General features: G+C 32.9%; 1 protein-coding gene across 1 annotated transcript; it reads left to right on the top strand.

Moving 5' to 3' along the window:
* Positions 1 to 106: 106 nt before the first annotated feature.
* On the top strand, positions 107 to 5,309 carry LOC115961458 (S-type anion channel SLAH1-like; the record flags this gene model as incomplete). The annotated part of the gene is made up of 3 exons (XM_031080439.1): positions 107 to 139; positions 3,464 to 4,216; positions 5,034 to 5,309. Coding segments are annotated over 3 exons (1,062 nt in total), but the record flags the coding sequence as incomplete, so codon positions are not given.
* Positions 5,310 to 22,827: the final 17,518 nt, after the last annotated feature.

Here is a 22,827-nt window from a genome sequence, read left to right as displayed (position 1 = left end):
AGTTAACTAAATCTACCGCTGCGGAATTGTCATGCCACCGACAGAAAACTTGTTAGACTCGTTGGAATTGTAAAATATATATATATATATATATATATATGTTTGAAATTTGGCGAGGAGTGAGCCAATTGTTATTAATATACAAACCATTTGATCTGACTTCTGGATATTTAGCCAAGATTCAAGGGATTTCAATTCTAGCAAATAACATTTGATCTTGACATATACCTTTTTTTTTTTTTTTTTTTGAGATTTGATCTTGACATATACGGTCCAATTAAAAAATGGAGTTTATGTTTATCCAATTAAAAATTCATGAGTACCTACTCTCTTTAACTGGTTTAAATTTATTTTGGTTTCTTTGCCCGTCATTTCATTAAATAATGATAATTTTTCTACGATTGCATGTGCTACGTGCATTTGATCTTTTCTTAATTCAAGCATGCATTACTTAAGCTTCTATTTTTTATTTGTTGATGATGTATATAAAGATAATAATTGATTTAATTTGCCTACCTTCGTAATTTAATGACCATGTAATTAAATTATATTCAATCTTCAGCAGCCTCCCAGGTTGGGGCCGGGGAGTTCTTTGATGTGCGACCACGTGTAAACATATATAGTCTCAGAGAAAAAAAAAAAAGAAGATGATGACTTATTTTTATAATAATTTCATTTATGTACTATTCTACATTCGTAATCTAATCACTTGTTTTTTTGTGTAAAAAGTCATTCATGTATCAAAAATATCAGAAGACACTAAAGACAGACAACTGACCTAACTGCAAGGTTCCTGAATATTGTCATTGTCCTCTTAGGCTAATACCATCTTGTTAGGCTTTGTGATAGCTCTTGTATCAATTGTTGTGAAATACACACAAAATAATAAAATAGTTAGCATTACAATACATGGGCAATACAAACTAGAATTCTCTATTAATAATAGGAATTACAACCACACATCAACTCTTACCAAAAACTCTTAAACATAAACCGACTCAAATGTCAATACGCCCAAAGGTGTCTTCATACTAATTCATTGGACAAGCTTGGTCTTTTATAACTCTCCTGCAAGACAAAACTTTGTTTCTAACTTTCACACACAATCAAGCAATAACAACACCACTCTATGCTCAACCTTCACTCAAAAAAAAAAAAAAACCTTTAAGAAGCCTAGTAGTATGTACCTACATTTTTTGATAATCTAGTATGTACCTACATTTAATTGTTCCTCTCTCTTTCTTTTTCTCTGTTAATTAGCACCCATAAATTGAGAATATTACGTTGATCAAAATATATTTCAATTAATAAATAAATAGTATGTGGTAGTAGTTTCAATTAATCGAAATATTTGTTAGTTTATATTTGATAATTTACAACAAAAAAAAGTATCTAATAAATGTCTATTCTCCAATCAGAATAAAAATATAAAAAACTCCATCTGGAAAAGTTCTTTCTTTTTTCTTTTTTTTTTTGGGCTTGAAAAGGTCGTTACAAAGCACCAGAAGAAACATCACAAGTCACAACTCACAAGCATCAAGCACCAAGCACCAAGCACTAAGGCTCTATCAAAGGCTCGGCGGATAGAAACTGAGCCGGTCCAACTAGGGACGGAACCAAGATTCAAACTTAGGCGGGGCCAAAGTTCTTTGTTGAAGAATTTTAGAAAGTTGGAATATTAATACTAGAGGTTGACAACGATGTATTATTAACATTAATTTTTTAATTTTTTAAAATCAATAATAGATATTTATAATCAAGAGTTCAGTAAGTCAATTAGCATGTCTTAATATTTTCAATATCTAATTGAGATTAGACCAATTCTTTATTCTATCCACGTTATAATTTTTTTTTTAAAATCTATTTATTCTTTTCACATAATTCTATACCTAATAACTTAATAATGCTATATATAAAAGATTCTTAAAAAAAAAAAAAAACTATAGTTAAAAGTTCAAATCCATCTCTAGTATTACATTAATAAAACAACTAAAATAATGGTTAATCAACATCATGCACTAATATTCAGCGAAAAAAAGGATGAGACAATTATTGGTGCCTTGATTAAGGAATTTTTTATTTATAATTACTTCGTTAAGGTTGAGGTAGCATAAAGATGTGAGATCTTTTCCTTTTAAAATTTCCATTTTTAAAAAGTAGTAAAAAAAGAAAAGAAAAAGAGATCTGTTAAACAATTGCATGATAATGAACGGTAACTTTGAGTCTTCAACAATGTAAATAATAAAGTTTTTCCAATCACTACATTAATTTAGCAAAGGCACAAAGTTTATTACCAATTGACTAATCACACACATGCTCTGGGGGCAGTTTAGGTAAGGCACAAAATAGTAGATTGTTGTTTCACATGTGTATTACATTTATGCATGCATGCCAAGTGTGTCCCAAAGTTAATAAAATATTAAAAATTAATAAAATTCTATCATTCAAAAAAAAAAAAAAATTCCACAGGTTGTGTTAAAGAGCAGCAACTTTTTTTAAAAATAAATTTTCTTCATGGGTTGAGTTAAAGACACCAACTGATCCAAGTTGCTGGAGCACTAATTGGTGTGTGGATGGAGTAATTAGCAGCATAGGAGTTGTTTCTATAACTATGGGGTGGAGTAATTTGAGAGGGACAAAGAGCTCTCAAAATGAGAGGTAAAAATTATTGGGTTTTTGTAATTTGTTTTGTTAGGATTTATAATTGATTTGTTATAATTTTTTTTTTTTTTTACTTAGACTGTGTCCAAAGATTTTTTTTTTATTTTTTTATTATTATCTGAATATGTGAATTGTTCTGTGAATTTTCTTTGTTGTCCGGATTTGTAAATTGTCCAAATGTTTAGCTCAATGTTTTTCTTGATATTCTTGGGACAACCAGACAAGGAATGATTTGAAATTTTTTTTCATTTTTGGTTTCATGGGTCAGCTTGTAAATTGTTTGAGAAAGGGAGGTCAAGTATATTAATTTTAAAGTCAAAAGTAAATTGTTTATGCTAATATATATATTAAAGAATTTTTTTTCAAAGGCTGAGGGGGGCCATGGCCCCCTCAGCCCCTAGGTAGTTCCGTCACTGGCTCCAACACTCCAACCATGACAGCTGAGAATACCTCTTTATATTAATGCCCATTGACCTAGCCCATGCACTGCGTCATTTGAGTGATATTAACCACTACATTTCTTATTATTTTTTACACGTTCTTTTCTCTCCGCCTCGCTTACTTTATAGTTTATGAAATATAAAATAGCCTAGTGTGCATAAATTCCCACACCCTAAAACCATTCACTAAAGTTTCCAATGACTCTTTAAGTCTCTAATATCCTCCTATGGCAACCCGAGGATCTCAATCTGAGATTGAACTCATTGAAGTAGTGGTTGAGGCATCCACAACCTTCACAAACCATAATCAACAAACAGTACTCTCAATCATAATACTGAAACGATTGCTAAACACATTAAACTCAATACTGGCCAAATTTCATGCAGGGTATTTCAGAATAAGCTTATCTCTAGGTAGCCAAGTTTTGTTATGGAAGACACTAAATGGACCAAGCAATGACACAAGTATTCTACGTCACGCGCTTCACATCCTTCATCCAACGCCTTTTCTCGTACTATGGTCTCTGGCTCTGTTTATACTTGTTTTACTATCTCTGCTTTACCTCTTGAAATGCTTGTTTCACTTTAACACAGTGAAGACAGAGTTCTTGCACAACGTAGGGGTCAACTACCTATTCGCTCCATGGATTTCTTGGCTTCTTTTGCTTCAATCTGCACCATTCATAGCTCCAAAAACCTTCCCCTATTTAGTCCTTTGGTGGGTTTTTGTGATTCCTCTGGTGGTGCTTGATGTAAAAATCTATGGCCAATGGTTCACAAAGGGCAAGAAGTTCTTACCAACCGTGGCAAATCCAACTAGCCAATTATCAGTCATCGGAAACTTGGTTGGAGCTCAAGCTGCTGCGTACATGGGGTGGCAAGAAACCTCTATTTTCTTGTTTTCCTTAGGCATAGTGCACTATTTAGTGCTTTTTGTGACTCTTTACCAGCGATTTTCGGGTGGGATTCAGCTGCCTGGGATGTTGAGTCCGGTCTTCTTTTTGTACTTTGCAGCACCGAGTGTGGCGAGCTTGGCTTGGGAGTCCATAGCTGGGGCTTTTGATATTGTTTCAAAGATGCTATTCTTCCTCTCGCTCTTCCTCTTTACGTCTCTGGTATGTATTGGTTGCATTGAAAATTACGGTCATGACAATAGTCAAGTAGTTTGGATGAATCACTTCAGATAGAACTCAACCCCTAGATATATAAATTTTGTTTAGAGATATTTTTTTAATTTAACTATGACATCCACTTTTAATGATTGTTTTTTATTATCAAATCAAATCCTATGATAAACCATCCAACGAGCTAGTTAGACCAAATTAATTAGATCATAATTCATAAGCTGCTTTTGGAATTAGAATCAGATTTATCAAAGATCATATGCAAGCTTTTAACTCAAACAATATTTTTAAATTTAGAAATTATAACATCTGCCATATTAATTATAGATATAAAATAAAGAGAAAGTTAATACAAATTTTATAACTTAAAATTTATAAATTGATTGATGCTACAAATGTGATTAGTGGATTTTAATAAAATAATAAATTAATGAATGTTACATTTTTTTTTTGTTTGGGTGATTAGGAACATATCAATTTGTAAAAATCAGTTAGTAAAATTTGTAGTATATATTTCTAACATCACTCATATATGATATTGTTGAAAGTGTTTGATGAAAATAAAATCTGCATTGATATCAGATGACTCTTTAATTTTATGACTAGCCTGAACCTGCTCCATCCGTTCATGGGTTTAGAAACACATTTTGGAAAGTACTTCTAGAATAATTAGGACTTACTTTCAATCTTAAGCTTCAAAATCACTCTCTCTTTCGTGCGAAATCCCAAGTAGTCCAATATTGGGAGCTACTCGTAAGTTGCATTCTTTTTCAGTGTAACAAGTGAAGTAGAGGTTATGTGGTTTCAGGTCTTCAGGCCCAACCTTTTCAAGAGATCAATGAGAAAATTCAACGTGGCATGGTGGGCTTACTCATTCCCGTTGACTGTCCTTGCTCTAGCTTCCACAGAATATGCACAAGAAGTGAAAGGGAGCATTGCACACATCCTGATGCTTCTTCTATTGGCAATATCTGTTTTAGTTTTACTTGGTCTTATGGTATTCACTTTGTTCAACACTAAGATGCTCTTATCTGACAACGATCCAATTGTTACTCTGCTTAATCATTTACCAAGAGTAGTGTGACCAAAAGATGTGGATTATAAATCACGTTCAAGCTCAATCGTGACACAAAGTTTACACAGTTTTACTCTAGTATCTTGTAAACTTCATTACTTCTAACTCATTTCCTTGATATATGTGGGATATAGTACACCTATTTCTATGTGAGGACCGTAAAAGTAGTGATTGTAGAGTGCTAGCTTATGTGCACTTGACATAATATATGTTCTAAAATAACCATGTGTTGGTCCTATTGCAAAATTGTTACTAATAGGTGTTGATCGAAGAAGCTTTTTATTGATTGCAAGTGTTTATATTCACTAGATGCAACATGAACATGACACTTGTCCTAAAATGGCTATATGTTAGCACTACAAGAATTGGAAAGAGAAAAATGTTACTAATAAGTGTTGATGGGATAAGCTTTTTGTTAGGTATTGATGATAAAGAGAAAAATGTTTTTGATTTTTTTTAATTATTTATTATTTATTATTTTTACCATTGTTTTCATATTTTTGTTTTCTAATAATTGTTTTGAAACAGATCTTTTCCAAACACATTTTTATTTTGAAAAAAAATCATAAAAACAAGTTTTTAATTTCAATCTCAAAAACAATTTTAGAGTAATATTTGGAACAACGTAAATAGTCAAATGTTTTTGGCAACCTCTTAAAAACTCTATGCTAGTTTTGCTAAATGGGCTGATATTTCTGTCAAAAACTCTTTTCGAGCTCTTGTAGCGCTCTATGGGCCTTCTATAATTCTAGAAGGGCGAAACTCAAACTGAATTCACACATATACCAGGAACTAAATTATGAATCTGAGTATTGTCAAACACCATATGCGAGTCTGAACAAACAAACGTTAACCGGTCCAATATGCATTCCTAAAACTCCAAAATTGCTAGTCTGATCAAAATGATTTTAATATTTGGCACCATGTTTATGTTAAGGATAAATAATTGCAACACATGCCCAGCAATAATTTAAACATTATGTGACAACCTGTTGCGTCAAATTTAACTCAAGAAGTGGACCATTTTAATTAGAAGTTAAACTGGGGAAAAATACTTTCCATTGATTTAAAATTCCTTTGTGAAAATCTGGTAAGACGTCGGTAGAAAACATCCTAATATAACTGACATAACAGTATAACACAACATTTTCAATCAACATCCCTAACCACTAAGAGCATCAGCAATGGAAAGGCTAAATACCAAAATATAAGCTCATTTTACCATTCAAGCCCAAAAACCCACTCCATTAGACGTTGTAAAATGTAAGTATTGTAAAAAAAATACAATTGTGCTACAGTGCGATTCTAAATAGTAAAAACAAAAATTATTTTTTAATCGGTTTGGTCTTCTCTCTCCTCTCTTTGTAGATCATAATTTTAATTATCTTTCTCTCTCTTTCTTTCTGCTCTCTCTTCTTCCTGCTCTCTCGTCTTCAACGGAATGGAGGCAACGGCATGGAGGCTCGATCAGAAAAGCTATGGTGGAGGCGTGGAGGTCGTGAGTTTGTTTATGGGTTTCTGTGGGTTTGTTCAAGGGTTTCCGGCGTTTGGGTCGAATTTGGGTGGTGTTTGGGTTGGTGTTTAGGTGGTTGGATATAGGTCCGTTGGTTGTGATTTTTTCCGATGGGTTGGGGGATTTGTTCCAATGGGTTTTGGTGTTTGCTGTGTTTGTTTGGTAGTGGGTTTCGATGAAAATGTCTGATGGGTTTGGGATGAATAGAGACGGCGACGAGCGACCTTCTCTCTCTCTCTCGCAATCGCTGCCGGTGAGAACAGACGGGTTTGGGTTTAGTGAGAACAGATGGGTTTGATTTTGGATTTTGATTTGGCTGGATTTTGCTATGGATTTTGCTCAGTAAAGGTGGGTGGTATGACTAAGAAGCTGGACGGTGGTGGTGGTGGTGGTAGGTGGTTGACAGAGGAAGAGAAATAGAGATCAGAGAGAGAAGTGAGAAATATTTTAATAATATTTTAATATGTAGTATGGTAAAATAAAAGTTGGGATGCTGAGCGTATTGTAAAATGGTATTGTATAATTGATAAAGTGGCTTTTTAAGATGGTAAAATGGGATAAGATGGCATAAGCCATTGTGGATGCTCTAACCAGCAAGATGGGCAATCAAATTTTTTAGTGAAACATATTTAAATATGATATATACTTAATTAAAAACATTGATAGTTAAAAATTTAATTTGAGAAATTGTAGAAAATATTATATGTACTTGTTCGTTTGGGAACAGTTTATTTAGTTGAAACTAAAAACTTTTTGCCGAAAATGTAGAAAACAGGTTAAAAAATAAGCTAAATAGTACAGTAGGATCCTTGAATAGTATCAAAAAGTACAGTGAAATTCATGAATAGTAGCAAAAATAAGCTAAAAGTATAGATAGCTGAATTTTTCAATTCATCCCAAACAGATGCATAGTTTAATTATAAAAATAAAAATTGAAATCAAAAGAATATGAAGGAAATATGAGATATGATTTAATTATAATTTATTTAGTATTGAGTTGATCTAGAACAATATTTCATAAACACAATAGGTTGACTATAGATCCTTTATGTCAGAGCAACAACACTATCTGCAAGAGTTACATCATTTATAAGTTCCTAAGGCCCTCCACACCCACTTGAAATAATACCGAACTATCCCCAAATTACAAACAGTTAAAAACTAATTCATAGGATTTCCAATCCGACATTTGAGTAACCATTGTCAACCTATCTTTGCAAAAGAGCTATGCATGTTGGTAAACCCTAAAACCAAAATAGTCTCTTGCATACTCTAATTTTTTGCACTAAGGGTAAATTTGGTATGTTGTAATAGCTCTTGTAATGGAATAGTTATTCATGTGTAATAGCAATTCGGTCATTTGGTTACATCTTTATTACATGGATTAGTTATTACATTGGAATAACTATTCTTTAAATTAAAGAATGGTTATTCCTATTTAAAATGGAAGTAATAGCTATTCCTTAGTGCATATAATAGGTTTTAAAATTAATATATTTCCAAAAATACAAAATTTCCTTATACATAATCTTTTACAAACTTTCCATATGTAACAACCAAACTTATAAATAGTAATAGTTATTCCATTACAATGTCTTTTATTCCTAGTAATAAAGATTACTATTCCTAATGTAATCTACATTTAGTGTACCAAACATACCCTAAGTTTCTTCAAAATTGGAATTATTCGATGATTTGGCATGAATGCAAACATGAACATGCGATGCAAGCATCAAATTAGGATTTCAAACATAATATTCAAATATACTTACAGATTTTGTAAACTCAAAAAAGTTGAATTTATGAAGCAACGTGTTGTAGTTTTCAATCTTATGTTTTACATCAATGTAAATGTTGTAACTTTTTTCATTTTTATTTTCATTAAATAAGTGGTAACATAAATGTAAAATCCTCAATCTATGAGGAACAGTATTACCAATTGAGCCATAATTTTGATAAACTATTTATTCATGGCCTATCCATACACCCAAGGTATCATCGAGATCATGATTTCTCACAACATTTAAAAACAAAACATCCCTAAACTTAAAGTGTCATAAGTGTAGTTTAATTTAATTTGAAAGAATCCTCAGCATAAAATTAGAATGTGTAAAATTTAACTGCAATAACACTTGGCACAAAATCACAATTAAAAAAAAAAAATTTAATTTTAACTAAATTTGAAATTCCACTGCTAATATATATTATATCGGATATTGATCGTAAATACTTGATGATAAGATCAAGAATAGAAAACAAAACCATATGGTAAATGATTAATCCAACAAACAATTATACTGTCAATCAAGTTTTTTTTTTTTTTTTTTTGAAACTTATCCTATCAATCAAGTTGTGGTGAGGTCCTTCCCTTCTTAACCTTCACCCACCCCCCTGCTTATCCTATGCCCACCTTACCACCACTACCGTCGATCTCCAATCTTAGATCTTCCTATTGCTGGCAACATTTTATTCTCCTTAATCCGACCTTCCTCATTCTCAAATTCGAGGTAAGATCCGCACTTTTCTCTGCCTGGATTTGGAAAATTACATGCATTTCAATTCAATTTTAGGTTTCTGGATTTGAAAATTTGAAACAATGAGAACAAAAATCAAAGGCAAAAATTCAATCTTAGTTCTACATATAAGTTCGAATATCAAACATCCAAAACTTTAAGGTTTAGATTATTCAATAGAATTCTTGCTATATAGAAATCTCTAAGGCAAAAATTCAATAGAATTCATGCAGTATAGAAAGTTTGTCTTAAAAATACTATTTATGTTCTACATATTTGGATACCAGGGTTTGGATATCAAACATCCAAACCTCTAAGGAAAAAATTCAATGGAATTCATGTTCTATAGAAAATTGTGTTTTAGAAAGACTATTTTAGTTTTAGATATCATACATCCAAACCTTTAAGGTTTGAATTTCTTTAACACAAAAATTCAATAATAATCATGTTATATATACAAAAAATATGTATTAGAAATACTATTTCAGTTCTACATATCAATTTGGATACTAGGCATCCATACCTTTAAGATTTGGATATTTCTAAGAAAAAAAATTCAATATAATTCATGTTATAAAGAAATCGCGTCTTAGAAACATTATTTCAATTCTACATATCAATTTGGATATCAATGGACATCTTTAACGAAAAAATTAAATAGTATTCATTTTATACAAAAATTGTGTCTTTGAAGCACAATTTCAGTTCACATATATATGAATTTGGATATCAAACATAGGAAAAAAAATTCAAACTTATTCATTTTAATTAAAAATTGTATCTTAAAAACACATTTTCATCAGTTTGGATATTAGTCATCTACTCTAAAGAAAAAATTCAATAGAATTCTTACTATATAGAAATTGTGTTTTAAAAACACTATTTTAGTTTTACATATTTGTTTGGATCTCTTTGACAAAGATTTAATAGTATTCATGCTATATAGAAATCATGTCTTAGAAAGAATATTTCAATTTTACGTATCAGTTTAAATATTAGACATTCAAACTTTTAAGGTTTGAATATCTTTAAGGCAAAAATTCAATAGAATTCATGCATTTTATATAAACACTATTTCAGTTTTATATATCAATTTGGATATCAGACATCATGCTATACATAAGTCGTGTTTTAAAAAGGTTATTTTAGTTCTACGTATTAATTTGAATATCTGATATCCAAGTCTCTAAAGCAAAAATTCATGCTATATTCACTTATGACAATTATTACTGTGCAACATGCAACAACTACCATTTCAGTTAGTTTTTCTGTATCTTCTTTTTGGCACCATTGCTCTATTTTCTAGAATATTAAAAAAAAAAGAAAAAAAAAAGAGTTTTACAAATCTTTTCTCTAATAAGAATACGTTCATTTTCTCACCAGTCTTTCACTGTTTTGATAAAGCTAACTAAATCTACCGCTGCGGAATTGTCATGCCACCGTAGAAAACTTGTTAAACTCGTCGGAATTGTAAATGTAAGGTTGAATTTAATCAATCATCTTGTTGGCTTTATTCTGTACCAAATTTGCTTGTATTTTAGCAATTAGTAACCTTGTATTTAGGTGGAATTTTTGTAAGGGTAGTGAGTGAGATAGTGTGATGAAATGCTCAAGAGTGTGCAAGAAAAAACAGAGACTCGCGACTAGATCTCACGGGTGACTCATGGCTGCAAGCCGTCAGAAGATGTACACGTGTCAAGCATGCCAGAAGTTAAAGCGTCATGCTAGCTGGAGCACTATAGGACAAAATAGTACAACTGGCCGTTCATTTATCTCGCAGCTGGATCTCGCGACTCAGTTAAGCCGCGAGGCCAAGTCGCGAGCCAGCCCTGTTTTGAAAAACTTGACTCTTCACATTCCATTCTCATTCCAGTATAAATACCCCTTATACCCACGAAAGAAAGAGAGCTTCTAGAGAGAATTTTGAAAGAGAAATCCTAGAACATAGTTTTAAAAACTGGACCGGACCGGCCGGTTCAACCGGGACCGGACATCAATCCTGTCCGGTTATCATTAAAAACCGAAAATAGCTTAAAAATCGGAAAATAGTGAAAACCAGTTGGTTCAACCAGAAAACCCGGAACCGGTACGATTAAACCGGTTCTTGAATCTGAAGAGGAATCTAAAGAAGAACAAGAAGAAAAACTGGAATAAAATAGAACGAACTTCTTAGATTTGCCCTAAAGTAAAATTGGAGAAAATTTGTGGTGAAAATAAAATAAAAGAAATACTTCTATTGGATGATATGTATAAGAAATCTGTGCTTTGAGTTTTGACTGGAATAAAATGTAAAGAAAGACTATCAAAAACTTATCTTGAGAAAGAGAAAGACTTGAGATTTGAGAGGGAGCGGCAGAAATGGAGTTTACTGCATTATGAAGAAATGTGGAAAGAAAACTGAAGAGGAGTAAAATTTAAAAAGGAGTTTGAATCTAATTTGAGGGGTTGGTGGTAATGTGTGGTTATAGATTTAAGGGGAATAAAAAAAAAGAAGAAAAAACAAAAGAGCAAAGTAGAGTGAACGTGTATGGGTAAGTGAGTCCGACACTTGCTATTGAAGGAAAAGCATGAGAGAAGTAAGGTGATGAATGACTTGTCTAGAGCCCGTTTGGTTTGCCAACTGAAAACATAGTGTTCAGTGTTTAAACACTGAACACTAGTGTTCAAAAATAAAAACAATATGTTTGGTGATAGTGTTTAAAATAGGGTTGTTTGAAAATAGTTGCTCAAAAATAGTTGTTTGAAACATATTTTTTGAAACATGCTTGGGCCACATTTTAAACAATGAAATTGCGTTTCCATGGCACAACGGTAAATAAATTGAAATTCAATTTCCACTGCAGCCGGACCCACTGATCAGAAAAACACGTTCTCCTGTCATCTCTACCCTCATCTCTTCAGTCTTCACGCCATCATCAGTCTTCACGCCCAAATATTCATCTCATCTCTCCTCTCCTCTCTACTCTCTCCGAACTCCATTACTCCTCTCACCCACCTCCATTACTGCTCTGACCCATCAAAATTCCACCTCAGCCCTCACGGATCTGGCGCCTTTACTCCTAACATAGCTTCATCAACGCGTCAAACTCCAAATTTTCGAAGAAATCCCTATTTTGCTAAGGACGCTCTGTTGCTAAGGACGCTCTGTTGCTACGGAAAAGCAACTCACACAGTCTGAAGGGGTCGGTCAGGTAAGGTTTTTAATTTTGTTAATTAATTGTTTCAGCTTTCTTTCACATCCCAGCACATCATTTCACATTAATTCATGTTAGGGATTGTTTTAATCTCATATATTGTTCAGATGGACGCCTCACTCCCTTCCTCATCCACCTCTCGAGTTCATTACAGAGCCCCTGCTTCCTCCTCTGCTTCCTCTTCTGACCGTGCTCCCTTACTGGTACGTCTTCGTAATCATGATTATAAGTTCTGTTTTAATCTTCTAAGCACCCAAACCCTCCTGCTAAGACCGTTGATACTCAGTCTGTTTTAGATTTGGGTTTTCATTTTTTTCTTGTGACTTTTGTTTAATTATATGTTGCTGACTATTGAATGCATGTAGTTTTGATGTTTGTTGAAAGGTTTCTTAGAGGATAAATGGGTTGTTTTGGGGTCTGGGTTTATCTATTTGTTATGGGTTCTTGAGTTCTTGTGTTGGATTTTTGTTTCTGAGTTTGTATGGATATTGGGTTCATGATCTGCACCTTCTGTTAGATGGGATTTTGTCGTGTATTGGGTTTTTGGGGGCATGCCTTCACTAATTCTGACTTGGCTGAGAAGATGTTTGTTGACAGGTTTGTTACAGGATCAATGGGTTGTTTTGGGGTCTGGGTTTAGAGTTGTTGTGTTGGATTTTTGTTTCTGAGTTTGTATGGATATTAGGTTCATGATCTGTTATATGTTAGATGGGATCTTTTACTGTATTGGGTTTTTGGGGGCATGCTTTCACTAATTCAATGGCTGAATGATGTACTTCAGACAACAGTCACATGACCCATCACAATTTCAGATCACTCACCACTTTTGTTAGATACTAAGACTATCATACTTGTTTTTTTAGTTTAAATTTTAAAAAGGCCGTTTCATTTTAAGCAATGTGGTTGCTAAACTAACCCTATGTAAAAATGTAGTGCAAGATGCTTGAAAAATAAAAGTAAATGATTCCCCTACATTAACTTAATACTGTGTCCATAAAAATGATAGTTACAAAGGCTGCACTCAAAGAATGAAACAATAATGTCATAGAGAATTATAAGGATAACTCAGAGACTGTTGTCAAATAATCAAAAACTCAATCTGACCATGGGCTAAATAAATGAGTGTGCCCTTGGCATAGATGTGTGTCACTCCCAAGTCCAAACTAATGAATAGTATCATGTTAGAATTAAAAACAGGAATCTGATCTTGTAAAACTTTACAGAAATTAGTGAAGTAACCTTAATATATAAATTTAAATCGAAATAGAGTTTCGAATCATCAAACAAGCATCTTGCTTATCATATAACCTATAGGGCAGTAGTATACTTACATTAATAAGAATCAAGATTTATTGGATACAGATTTTGAGCAAATGTACAACAAAACTATATACGAAACAGATTTTTTTGGAGTTGAAATTATATTCTTCAGTTTGTGAAAGAGTTTTATAAGGTCAAGATAAAGATATTTAACAAAGACAAACAAATAGCCTAAGTTTTGTTTCCTAGTGGGAGGAGTGTGAGAATTGGAAGAAAACTCTGAAAGATCCTTCCAACACCACATTTTGTTCTCTTCTCAAACCCTGTGACCATACAATTGGTATGATCTTCTCATATTAAGACAAAGGGACAAGGAGGTTAAGGAAAAAGCCAAAAGTAGATAGCACATTTATCTCTACTTGTGGAGTCTTAGGTGGAAGGCTAGGAAACACAGTTTCATTCTAATTTACTGTTTTTTATCTGTATATTATGAAAATGATTTATTTTGGCATTTCTTTTCTTTTTCTTTTTTGCACAATTGCACATGTAATGTATGTGTGTAAATAAAACCACAAATAGCCAGGTCAATAATGAATTTATTGTTGATATATCATATATCCAAGTTATAAGAATTTATAATCTTGAAAACCTTAGAAATCAATGTACTTTTTTCCTGAATAAAAGAAATTAATAAAATAAAATAAAAAATAATAAAGGAAAAAGGAAGAAGATATTTACAACAAAATAGCCCAAAGGGGCCAGCCCATCTCATCAACACTGGATGAATGAGCATTGAAGCTGGGATTGATGAGATGGGTGAGCCTTGGAAGAACATGAAGTAGGTTAAGCTGCCAACGCAGCCACATCCTTTCACATCGTTTAGTGAAAATTTAATTCTTCAAAAATGTTAAGATTTTAATTATAATTAATTAATTAATTAATTAAATTCATGACCTCTCTCCCTTTGGAATATGAATATTTGGAACTTGTCCAACAGAGAGAGAGTCAGTATATTACCCCATTTTTCCGTGTAATGACATTGTGGCCTACAACTATGAGTGTGGTTACACATATAATCGTTATAGCTAAGCTCAGCTCTTGGACTAGATAATATTTACAAGTTATAACCAAGACAGTTTTTGTTTCTCAAGTTAAAAAGTTTTCTTTTTATTTATGTTTGCATTAACACTTTTTTTTTCTTTCTTTAATAATTAAAATTATTTCACTAAATACTGTTATTTGAAACTGATTTGAAGAAAAATCAGGTTTTTTAGATCTTGTCTGTTGAAGAGACAATATATTTTACCTTGAAGCTACAATAGCTAATCTGTTCTGGTTACACATATATTCAACTATAATAATAATATGCTATTATGCCTTCATAAATATACAATGCCACTACAAGTTGACCTAAAACTTATGTGTATGAATGTGTATCTTTGTATTTTTCCTTTATATGGGGTGAATTTTCTCTTATATGCCTGCTGCTTAAGTCTAGTAGTAAGTTAAAGAATTTAATTCCATATCATAGAAGACCGTTTTACGAGTCTATGTAAGTATACGAACATGTATTTAGATGGATGATTCCGATGATAAGAAGTGGCCTGAAGCAGTCGAGAGATATTTTATTGACATCTTGTTAGAAGAGGATGCTAAAGGGAATATGCCCCAAGGCCAGTTCAAGACTGGAACTTGGACAGCAGTTGTCAATGAGTTTAACAAGCGTGCGTCTAAGAGTTACACCAAGGCACAACTTACACAAAAATATCAACGACTGAAACAGAGACACCGCACTTTCTCCCAGCTCATCGCACGTACCGGAATGGGATGGGACCCCATTTCAAATACGGTGACGGCCAGTGACGAAGCTTGGGCTGCTGCATTTGCGGTAAGTCCTTAAATCTAACTTCAATATCAAAAATATCAAACATATTAGGTTTATTGGCTTATGAGTGCATTAATAATAGTGGCTTTACATAGTTGTTTTGTAGCATTTTCCCATGATGATACTTTTAGGAATGGAATAAAATCTGACTTATATATGGGGATTACTGTGGGTTTAATGGGGTTTAATGTGACTTATAAATTTTGACTTATATATTTGACTTATATTATTTTCTACTCAATGTCTACAATTTACTAAAAAACCTTTTTGGCTATCATCAATTTGGAATAAAAGAGTGCTGTTATACGGTTATTATAAATTAGCCATCGACTTTGTATTGGGTTTTACAAATATAAAACATCTAACCCAATATATATGGTTGGTAATAGGTCAATCATAAATTCAAGGACTTCAGGAAAAAGGGGATGAGACACTATGAGCTGTTGAGCACTCTTTTCAATTCAAACACAGCCACGGGTTTCCTGCAAATGTCATCTGCCCAACCAGCTCCCAATAGTGATGAAGAGAGAGAACTTGATGCAGCCTTTCTATCTGAGGGGGTACATGTCAATGTCAGCACCGACGGTTTCGATGACGTGGAGGAGCTGCCCACACCGAGTGAAGCCCAAAGCCGGAGGCAAGCTGAAAAGCGGCCAGCTGAAGCATCTCATTCAAGTGGAAAAAGGAAGAAAGGGCACTCCCTTGAAGCCATGACTGAGGCAATATGGGGTTTTACTGACATGAGGAACCGTCGGGGGAAAAAGTCCATCGACACTGGAGACTCTGCTGTGGGGGCTGCCAATGAGTCAGTTACAGCAGCTGTAACTCTTCTGAACCAGCACACCGATGTCGATCATGTCACGTATTGCAAGGTCGTGCAAGAGCTTCATCATGCCAAGAGTAGAGCCGCTTTTTTTGCCATGACGGCTGATAGAAGAAGGGCTTGGATTGACTTTATTGGGGGTGGATTGCAGTAGTGGTGGTTGTGGTTGACAGTGTAGGAAGTTAACTAATGATGTGCCTAAGTGTAGACAGCCTAGAAAGTTATTTAGTAGTCTTAGTTTGGTTTAATGTGAATACGCAAAGTTTGTATTATGTTTATACTATGAACAATGTTTGCTTTATGCCTTCCTTTGTTATGTTAACCTTCTTGGGACATGTATGGTATTTGGACTAAGAAATATGATTTGTGGTTGTCGTGCCTCCTATGAATTTCTATCTTTGGTGACATATATATATATATATATATATTTGATACATAAGCTGCTGCATTCCATTTTGGGAATTTCTTTTTTGTGTCACATATTTGCTTCAAACGTTGTTAGCTATTTTAACAATGTAGTATGTTATTGAGCATACAAGTGACATTGGTTGGAATGAGTATTTGGCTTATCCTTTCTCTCTTGTTAGTTATTTGTAGTGTTGGTGGAATTAGTTTGAAAGCAGCACTTGAATTTACTGCAAATTTTGTATACAACTTTGGCTAATAACTGTATTGTACTTTTTATGAAATCTGCAGGTATGAGAGAGCCACGTCTGTTATCATTGATCCAAGTCTATCTAGCTTTCAGGTATTCCTTTTTATAAATCGTTGTGTCATTCTTTGTTAATTACGATTTGAGTTTGCTGGAAGTATCAGTTTCTTCGTTCAAAAATTTTAGATTAAGTCTCCCTTTTTCTGCTCTATGTAAGCTTGATTCATTATGTTTCTTGCTGCTGGTTTTTTGTTTGTGTTGCAAAAATATCAACTTCTTAATTAGAGGTTAGACTGTGTTCTTTCTCTTCGCTGTGCATAGAGTACTGTTCACAGATGTCGACTAAGTTCTTATTGTTTTCCTTTCTTCTGCTTTGCATGCATTTCTGGGTGAATAAAGTATATCAACCTGACTGTCATACGTTCTACGAATCTGTTTTGTTAATGAGTTTGCTGTCAGGCTTGGGATACTCACTACTATACTTATATATATTGTCATTTTTTTAGGTACAATTTGATCAGCCTTTGACAAATAATCCGGAGAACAGTCAAGTGGCCAGAAGCCAATTGTTGCCTCTACGAAGAAAAAAAAGTAAATACACTTTCAGCACTTTACATTACAAAACTGAAATTAGCTTATTTATATCTTGAAGTCAAAAGTTTATAGTTTAAACAATGTAAGGACCTTCTTACTTTTGATAGACGATTACATGAATGATTTTTAAGTGAAATAGAGAGAGAGAAAAACAGTATATGGATTTCTTCTTTGTTTATTTATTATAACTAGACATTGACACTTTCCCAAAAAGAAGAAAAATGGGTATACGATATGTTTTTACTTTACATTACTATACAAGCATAGCATTGTGTTATAATACCAAAATTATGGGGACTTAGTTTAGGGGGGGTTCATGCCATAGGCAGTTGCCTAAATTGCCAAGGAAAAGAGTCCTGTCTAAATTATCCTTTTAAAATTATTCTCTTATTTTTGTAATTATAAAACAGTGCAAATAAACTATAAACAAATTTAAAAGAGAAATGTATTGATAAAAAAATGTTAAAATACATTTTTGTCTTAATAATTGGTTCAAGTTTGATTTGCATCCATAAAAATTTCAAATGATTAAAAAGTGCTAATTTTAGTTCACTTATGTTAAATTTACACTAGATTATCTCAAATATTTAACATAATACTATAAACAGGTGTAACTCCAATTCAGTTTCCCCAAACGGGCTCTATTACAACAAATCCATATACTCAATCTTACTGTATGATTGCCAAGCATCACATAGGTCATAGTGATATGGGATATAGGCTCTTCTAAACCCATTATGATTGCAATAATGTAGCTAACTTTTTCATATTCAATTTCTTTAATATAATTTCCGATATTATGTGACATGTTTTCCTAACAAGCAATCTACAAAGTATTAAGAAATTATATAGTATTTGTTTTGAGATTATAGGAAATAAAAATATCTACTGTGATTCTTTCTCTTTTTCATTTTCACAAATTATTTCATATCTAAATTAATCCAGATTAGAGCTAACAATTTCACATTTGATTTGGAAAATGGGTCACAAAATGAGTTGGTTGTTTCTAACAGGTTTTAAATTTTTAATATAAAAAAGTGATGCCATGTCATTTAAAATTTACCATATTATTGATCTGTTAGCCACGTAGACATTGAGACTAACATCGTTAATAAAAGGATTAATTGTGTTCATATATTAAACTTTAGGGATAAATAACACTAACTTGAAACTTAAGGAACTAATACCGCTTAATAGACAAATTTTAGGGACCAATGATGTAGTTTTGCCTTAATTTTATGCCGTAAGTGTGATTTTTTTTTTCTTTCCAATTTTGATTTTATAGAGTAAAAACAATTACATAGTGTAAAGTAGAGCCCAAAAAAATAGTACAAAATATTTGATTTGGTGACTGTTGCTTCTTACCTGCCACCATTGTTAGTCCCCGGCCTAGAGTTTACCTCTTATCCTCTTTATTTTATTTCATATTGGACGGAGTTAAAGCCTCTATCTGGTTGCCGCATATGAATTGGCTTGGTAGTAAAACCTTCGTCTGTCATGGCTCTAGCCCAGTAGTCAATATTGGACAGTCCCTTAATTCAAAAGAAATATAAACGTGGCTTAATTATAATATTGGGCGATTTCTGAGCATCATGGATCCCAAAATCTTTTATTTTATTTTATGAATTTTGCTAAATTCATGGATCTCTATCAATTTAAGAAGACCATCCCCAGTTAGATTTAGTTAGACTTAGTGTTTGTTGGGAATAGCTTATTTAGCTGAAACTATTTTTTTTTTTCCTAAAAGTATTATAGATAAAAGTAAAAACTAATTGAATAATATAATGAGATCCATGAATAGTACTAAGAAGTACAGTAAAACCCATGAATTGTAGCAAAAATAAGCTGAAGTTACAAATAAACTAAAATTTTCAATTTGTCCCAACGGACACTTATACTTAGTGCCAGCTCAACCATATATTAGCCAGGAAATCAACTAAGGTCCAAATTCTTATCTTTATAAGTAGGAAGTTAAGAAATAGTTTTTCTTCTTCCAATTTTTTATCATTTATGCCAAGAAAAATTAAAAATGTACAATCTGATAATTAAAATTTTTAAATTTACATTGAATAGAAAGATATACAGAGAATTAGAAGTGTTTGTCTTCAGAGAAGAAACATTTTCCTTTTTCTCTTCATCATGGTCAAAACTCCGCTAATACTATAACTTTAAAAAGTTCATTACTTCATAAATAAGCGGAGATATTCACTTTGTAAATAAATTAGTGTCAACTGATGATGAATGGTTTAGACTTTCAGTAAGTTTGAAAACCGCTTATCTAGTTAAAATTGAAAAAAAATTTATTAAAAATAATAAAAATTAGTTAAATAATATAATGAGACCTATAAATAATATCAAAAAAATTCAATATTATTCATAAATAGTAAAACAAAGCTAAAAAATAAAGGAAAATATTAAAGTGCTTATGAAGGCGCAAAAAAACAAAAAAAAAGTCAGGGAAAAAAACACACAAAACAGTACATAAAACGGAAAAAATAAAATAAAGTTATAAAAAAGACAAAAAAATTTATCCAAAAAAAAAAAAGTTGTTTGGGCGCCCGTAATAACACAACCCAAAATTAAATACGCCCGTAATATCTCATGCCAAGAAAAATAAAGGAAGTTAAGAAATAGTTTTTCTTCTTCCAATTTTTTATACTACCAATCACAGGAAAATACAAACTGATACTTACATAAATGCAGCAGATAATTACATAAATGCAAGTTCAAATCAAGCTGATAATGACATAAATGCAGCAGAGATGATGTGTAGAGATGAAGTAGTAATCAAACTGATACCTACATAACTGAATTTGAATACTAACCTTGTTGCACCATCAACTTTGACTCCAATTGTTTGAATCTTGGGTTTGTGAGAGTTGAGAGTTAACACTTTCGGAGTCTTTTGTGAGGGATTGGTACAACCTGTTATAATTGTTTTAATTCAAAAAGTCTAAGCCAGTGGGTTTGGGCAACAATGTTATTCTAATTATTACTCTTTTCACTTTTACTTGATGTAGGACTTGACCATGTAACCAACCAACACTGAAACCAAAAAACATATGTGGTGGTGATCTAGAGTGAAGTTGCAAGTGTGGTTAGGCCAGTTAGAGCAAAAAATACATAAAGTAGATGAAAGATATGCAGAAAGTAACTGGAGGAAGAGATAATTTATGAAAATATATATAATATTTCTTTACAGTTTAGGAACACTAGTGGTTACTGTTTGTAACTTTGTATGGACTGAAAGGTTCGTTTTGGTTAGATGGGAGAAATATGTTATGTTAACGATATTTTTATAACATTTTTATAAGAAATATATTTTCTATGATAAATATATATTAAATAGTAAATTGTTATTAATAAACAAAATATAATTAAAATGTTATGAACGTAACACTTCTTTAAATTAATTTAATGATTAAATTTTATGATTTTCAAATGCTTGAGTTTAGGAACAATTGATTAGTGATAAATTAAATTATTAAATTACGTTTTGGTGACAATCAATAATAATGTCTCAATTTCAGAATATAAATTAAATATAGATATATATACATAAAGTGATATATATATATATATATGTACTTCTTTATAGTGGCTGATGTGAACTTAATGGCTGCCTACAGGTGTGCTTCAGTTATGGCCGACCCCGATTCAGATCGCGATTCAGGCATGGCTGAGTCTGATTCAGATTGTGATTCAGGCATGACTGAGTCCGATTCAGATCGCGATTCAGGCATGGATGACTCCGATTCAGATCGTGATTCAGGCATGGCTGAGTCCGATTCAGATGCGGACGATAGTGAGGTGGAGCTCGAGATTGCCACAGCCTACGTTCAGCTGTGCATAGAGTACGTGCAAAAGTACTACATGAAGCGACCTAGGTGCACTAGTATCCTGAGTGGGAGGTCATATGTGATTGAAGTACTAGAAGGAAATCCGCAAGTGTGTTATGACATATTCCGCATAGAGAAGGCCATTTTTATACACTTGTGCAATGAGTTGAAGCGGCTGCACCTATTAGAGGAGGACACTGGTTGGGTTTCAGTTGAGGAGTCCGTTGGGACAGTGCTATATATTGTCGGACACAATGCTGACTACCGGGTAACTGCCAACCGCTTCCAACATTCTCTCGAGACCATTCAAAGGCGGTTCCGGCGTACCTTGCGTGCTATCCATGCTTTGGGATGTATCATCATCCGGCCTGACGTTGATGCAGCTGAGCTCCCTCAATCACTTCGAGAGAATGGGAAATATTATCCATGGTTTGAGGTATGCTTCGATTTTTCCTTTTTTAGTTATTAGCTAAATTATCCTTGTTATGAAATTCAATTGTCAAAGATCTATAATAGAGATTAGAAAGAAAATAAGATGACCTATGAAAGAGTTTTGAAATATTTCTAGTTTAATTTATTGCACTATATTGCACATAAGTTTAATTTATTAATTACAGCTACCTATTTTGTTAACAGAAATGTGTGGGAGCTATCGATGGGACGCATATAAGTGCCTCTGCCCCATCCGCTAGGACTACCGCATTTCGAGATAGACGGAGTGATATCACCCAAAACGTGATGTGTGCATGCAACTTTGACATGCGGTTTACATATGTGCATTCGGGATGGGAAGGGAGTGCAAATGATTCACGAGTCATGCAGGATGCACTTGGACATGCCGAGTATGAGTTCCCTTGGCCGCCTAGAGGTAAACAAAAAAAAAAAAAAATTTAAGAAAACATTCCGCATTTGATTTTTGAGTTGTCAATTGTTGCATCTGACTTCGCATTTCCTAAGTATTTTGTAGCATAGTATAGATGTGAAAAACTATTCAAAATGGGATTGTGGAGTAGTAGGAATGCACTGTGTATGATAATTCTGAAAAAGGGTGTGAATCTTTGTGGGTTGTGGTTTTGTCATATTTTTCTAAATCTCATGACACATATTTTATTCATGCATGTCTTTTCATAGGTTTGGGTAAATTTAGATATTTACGTTAGTTTACTTAGAAATCCAAACTGAGGACAATGAGTTTGTAACTACTTCATATTTTGTCCTTTGTGAAAAAAAAAAAGAATACCTTGTATACACTGC

This window comes from Quercus lobata, chromosome 9, assembly GCF_001633185.2.
Source record: "Quercus lobata isolate SW786 chromosome 9, ValleyOak3.0 Primary Assembly, whole genome shotgun sequence".
NCBI lineage: Eukaryota > Viridiplantae > Streptophyta > Magnoliopsida > Fagales > Fagaceae > Quercus > Quercus lobata.
Note: the sequence above shows the minus strand (reverse complement) of the source record. Positions and strands in the feature narration are given on the sequence as shown.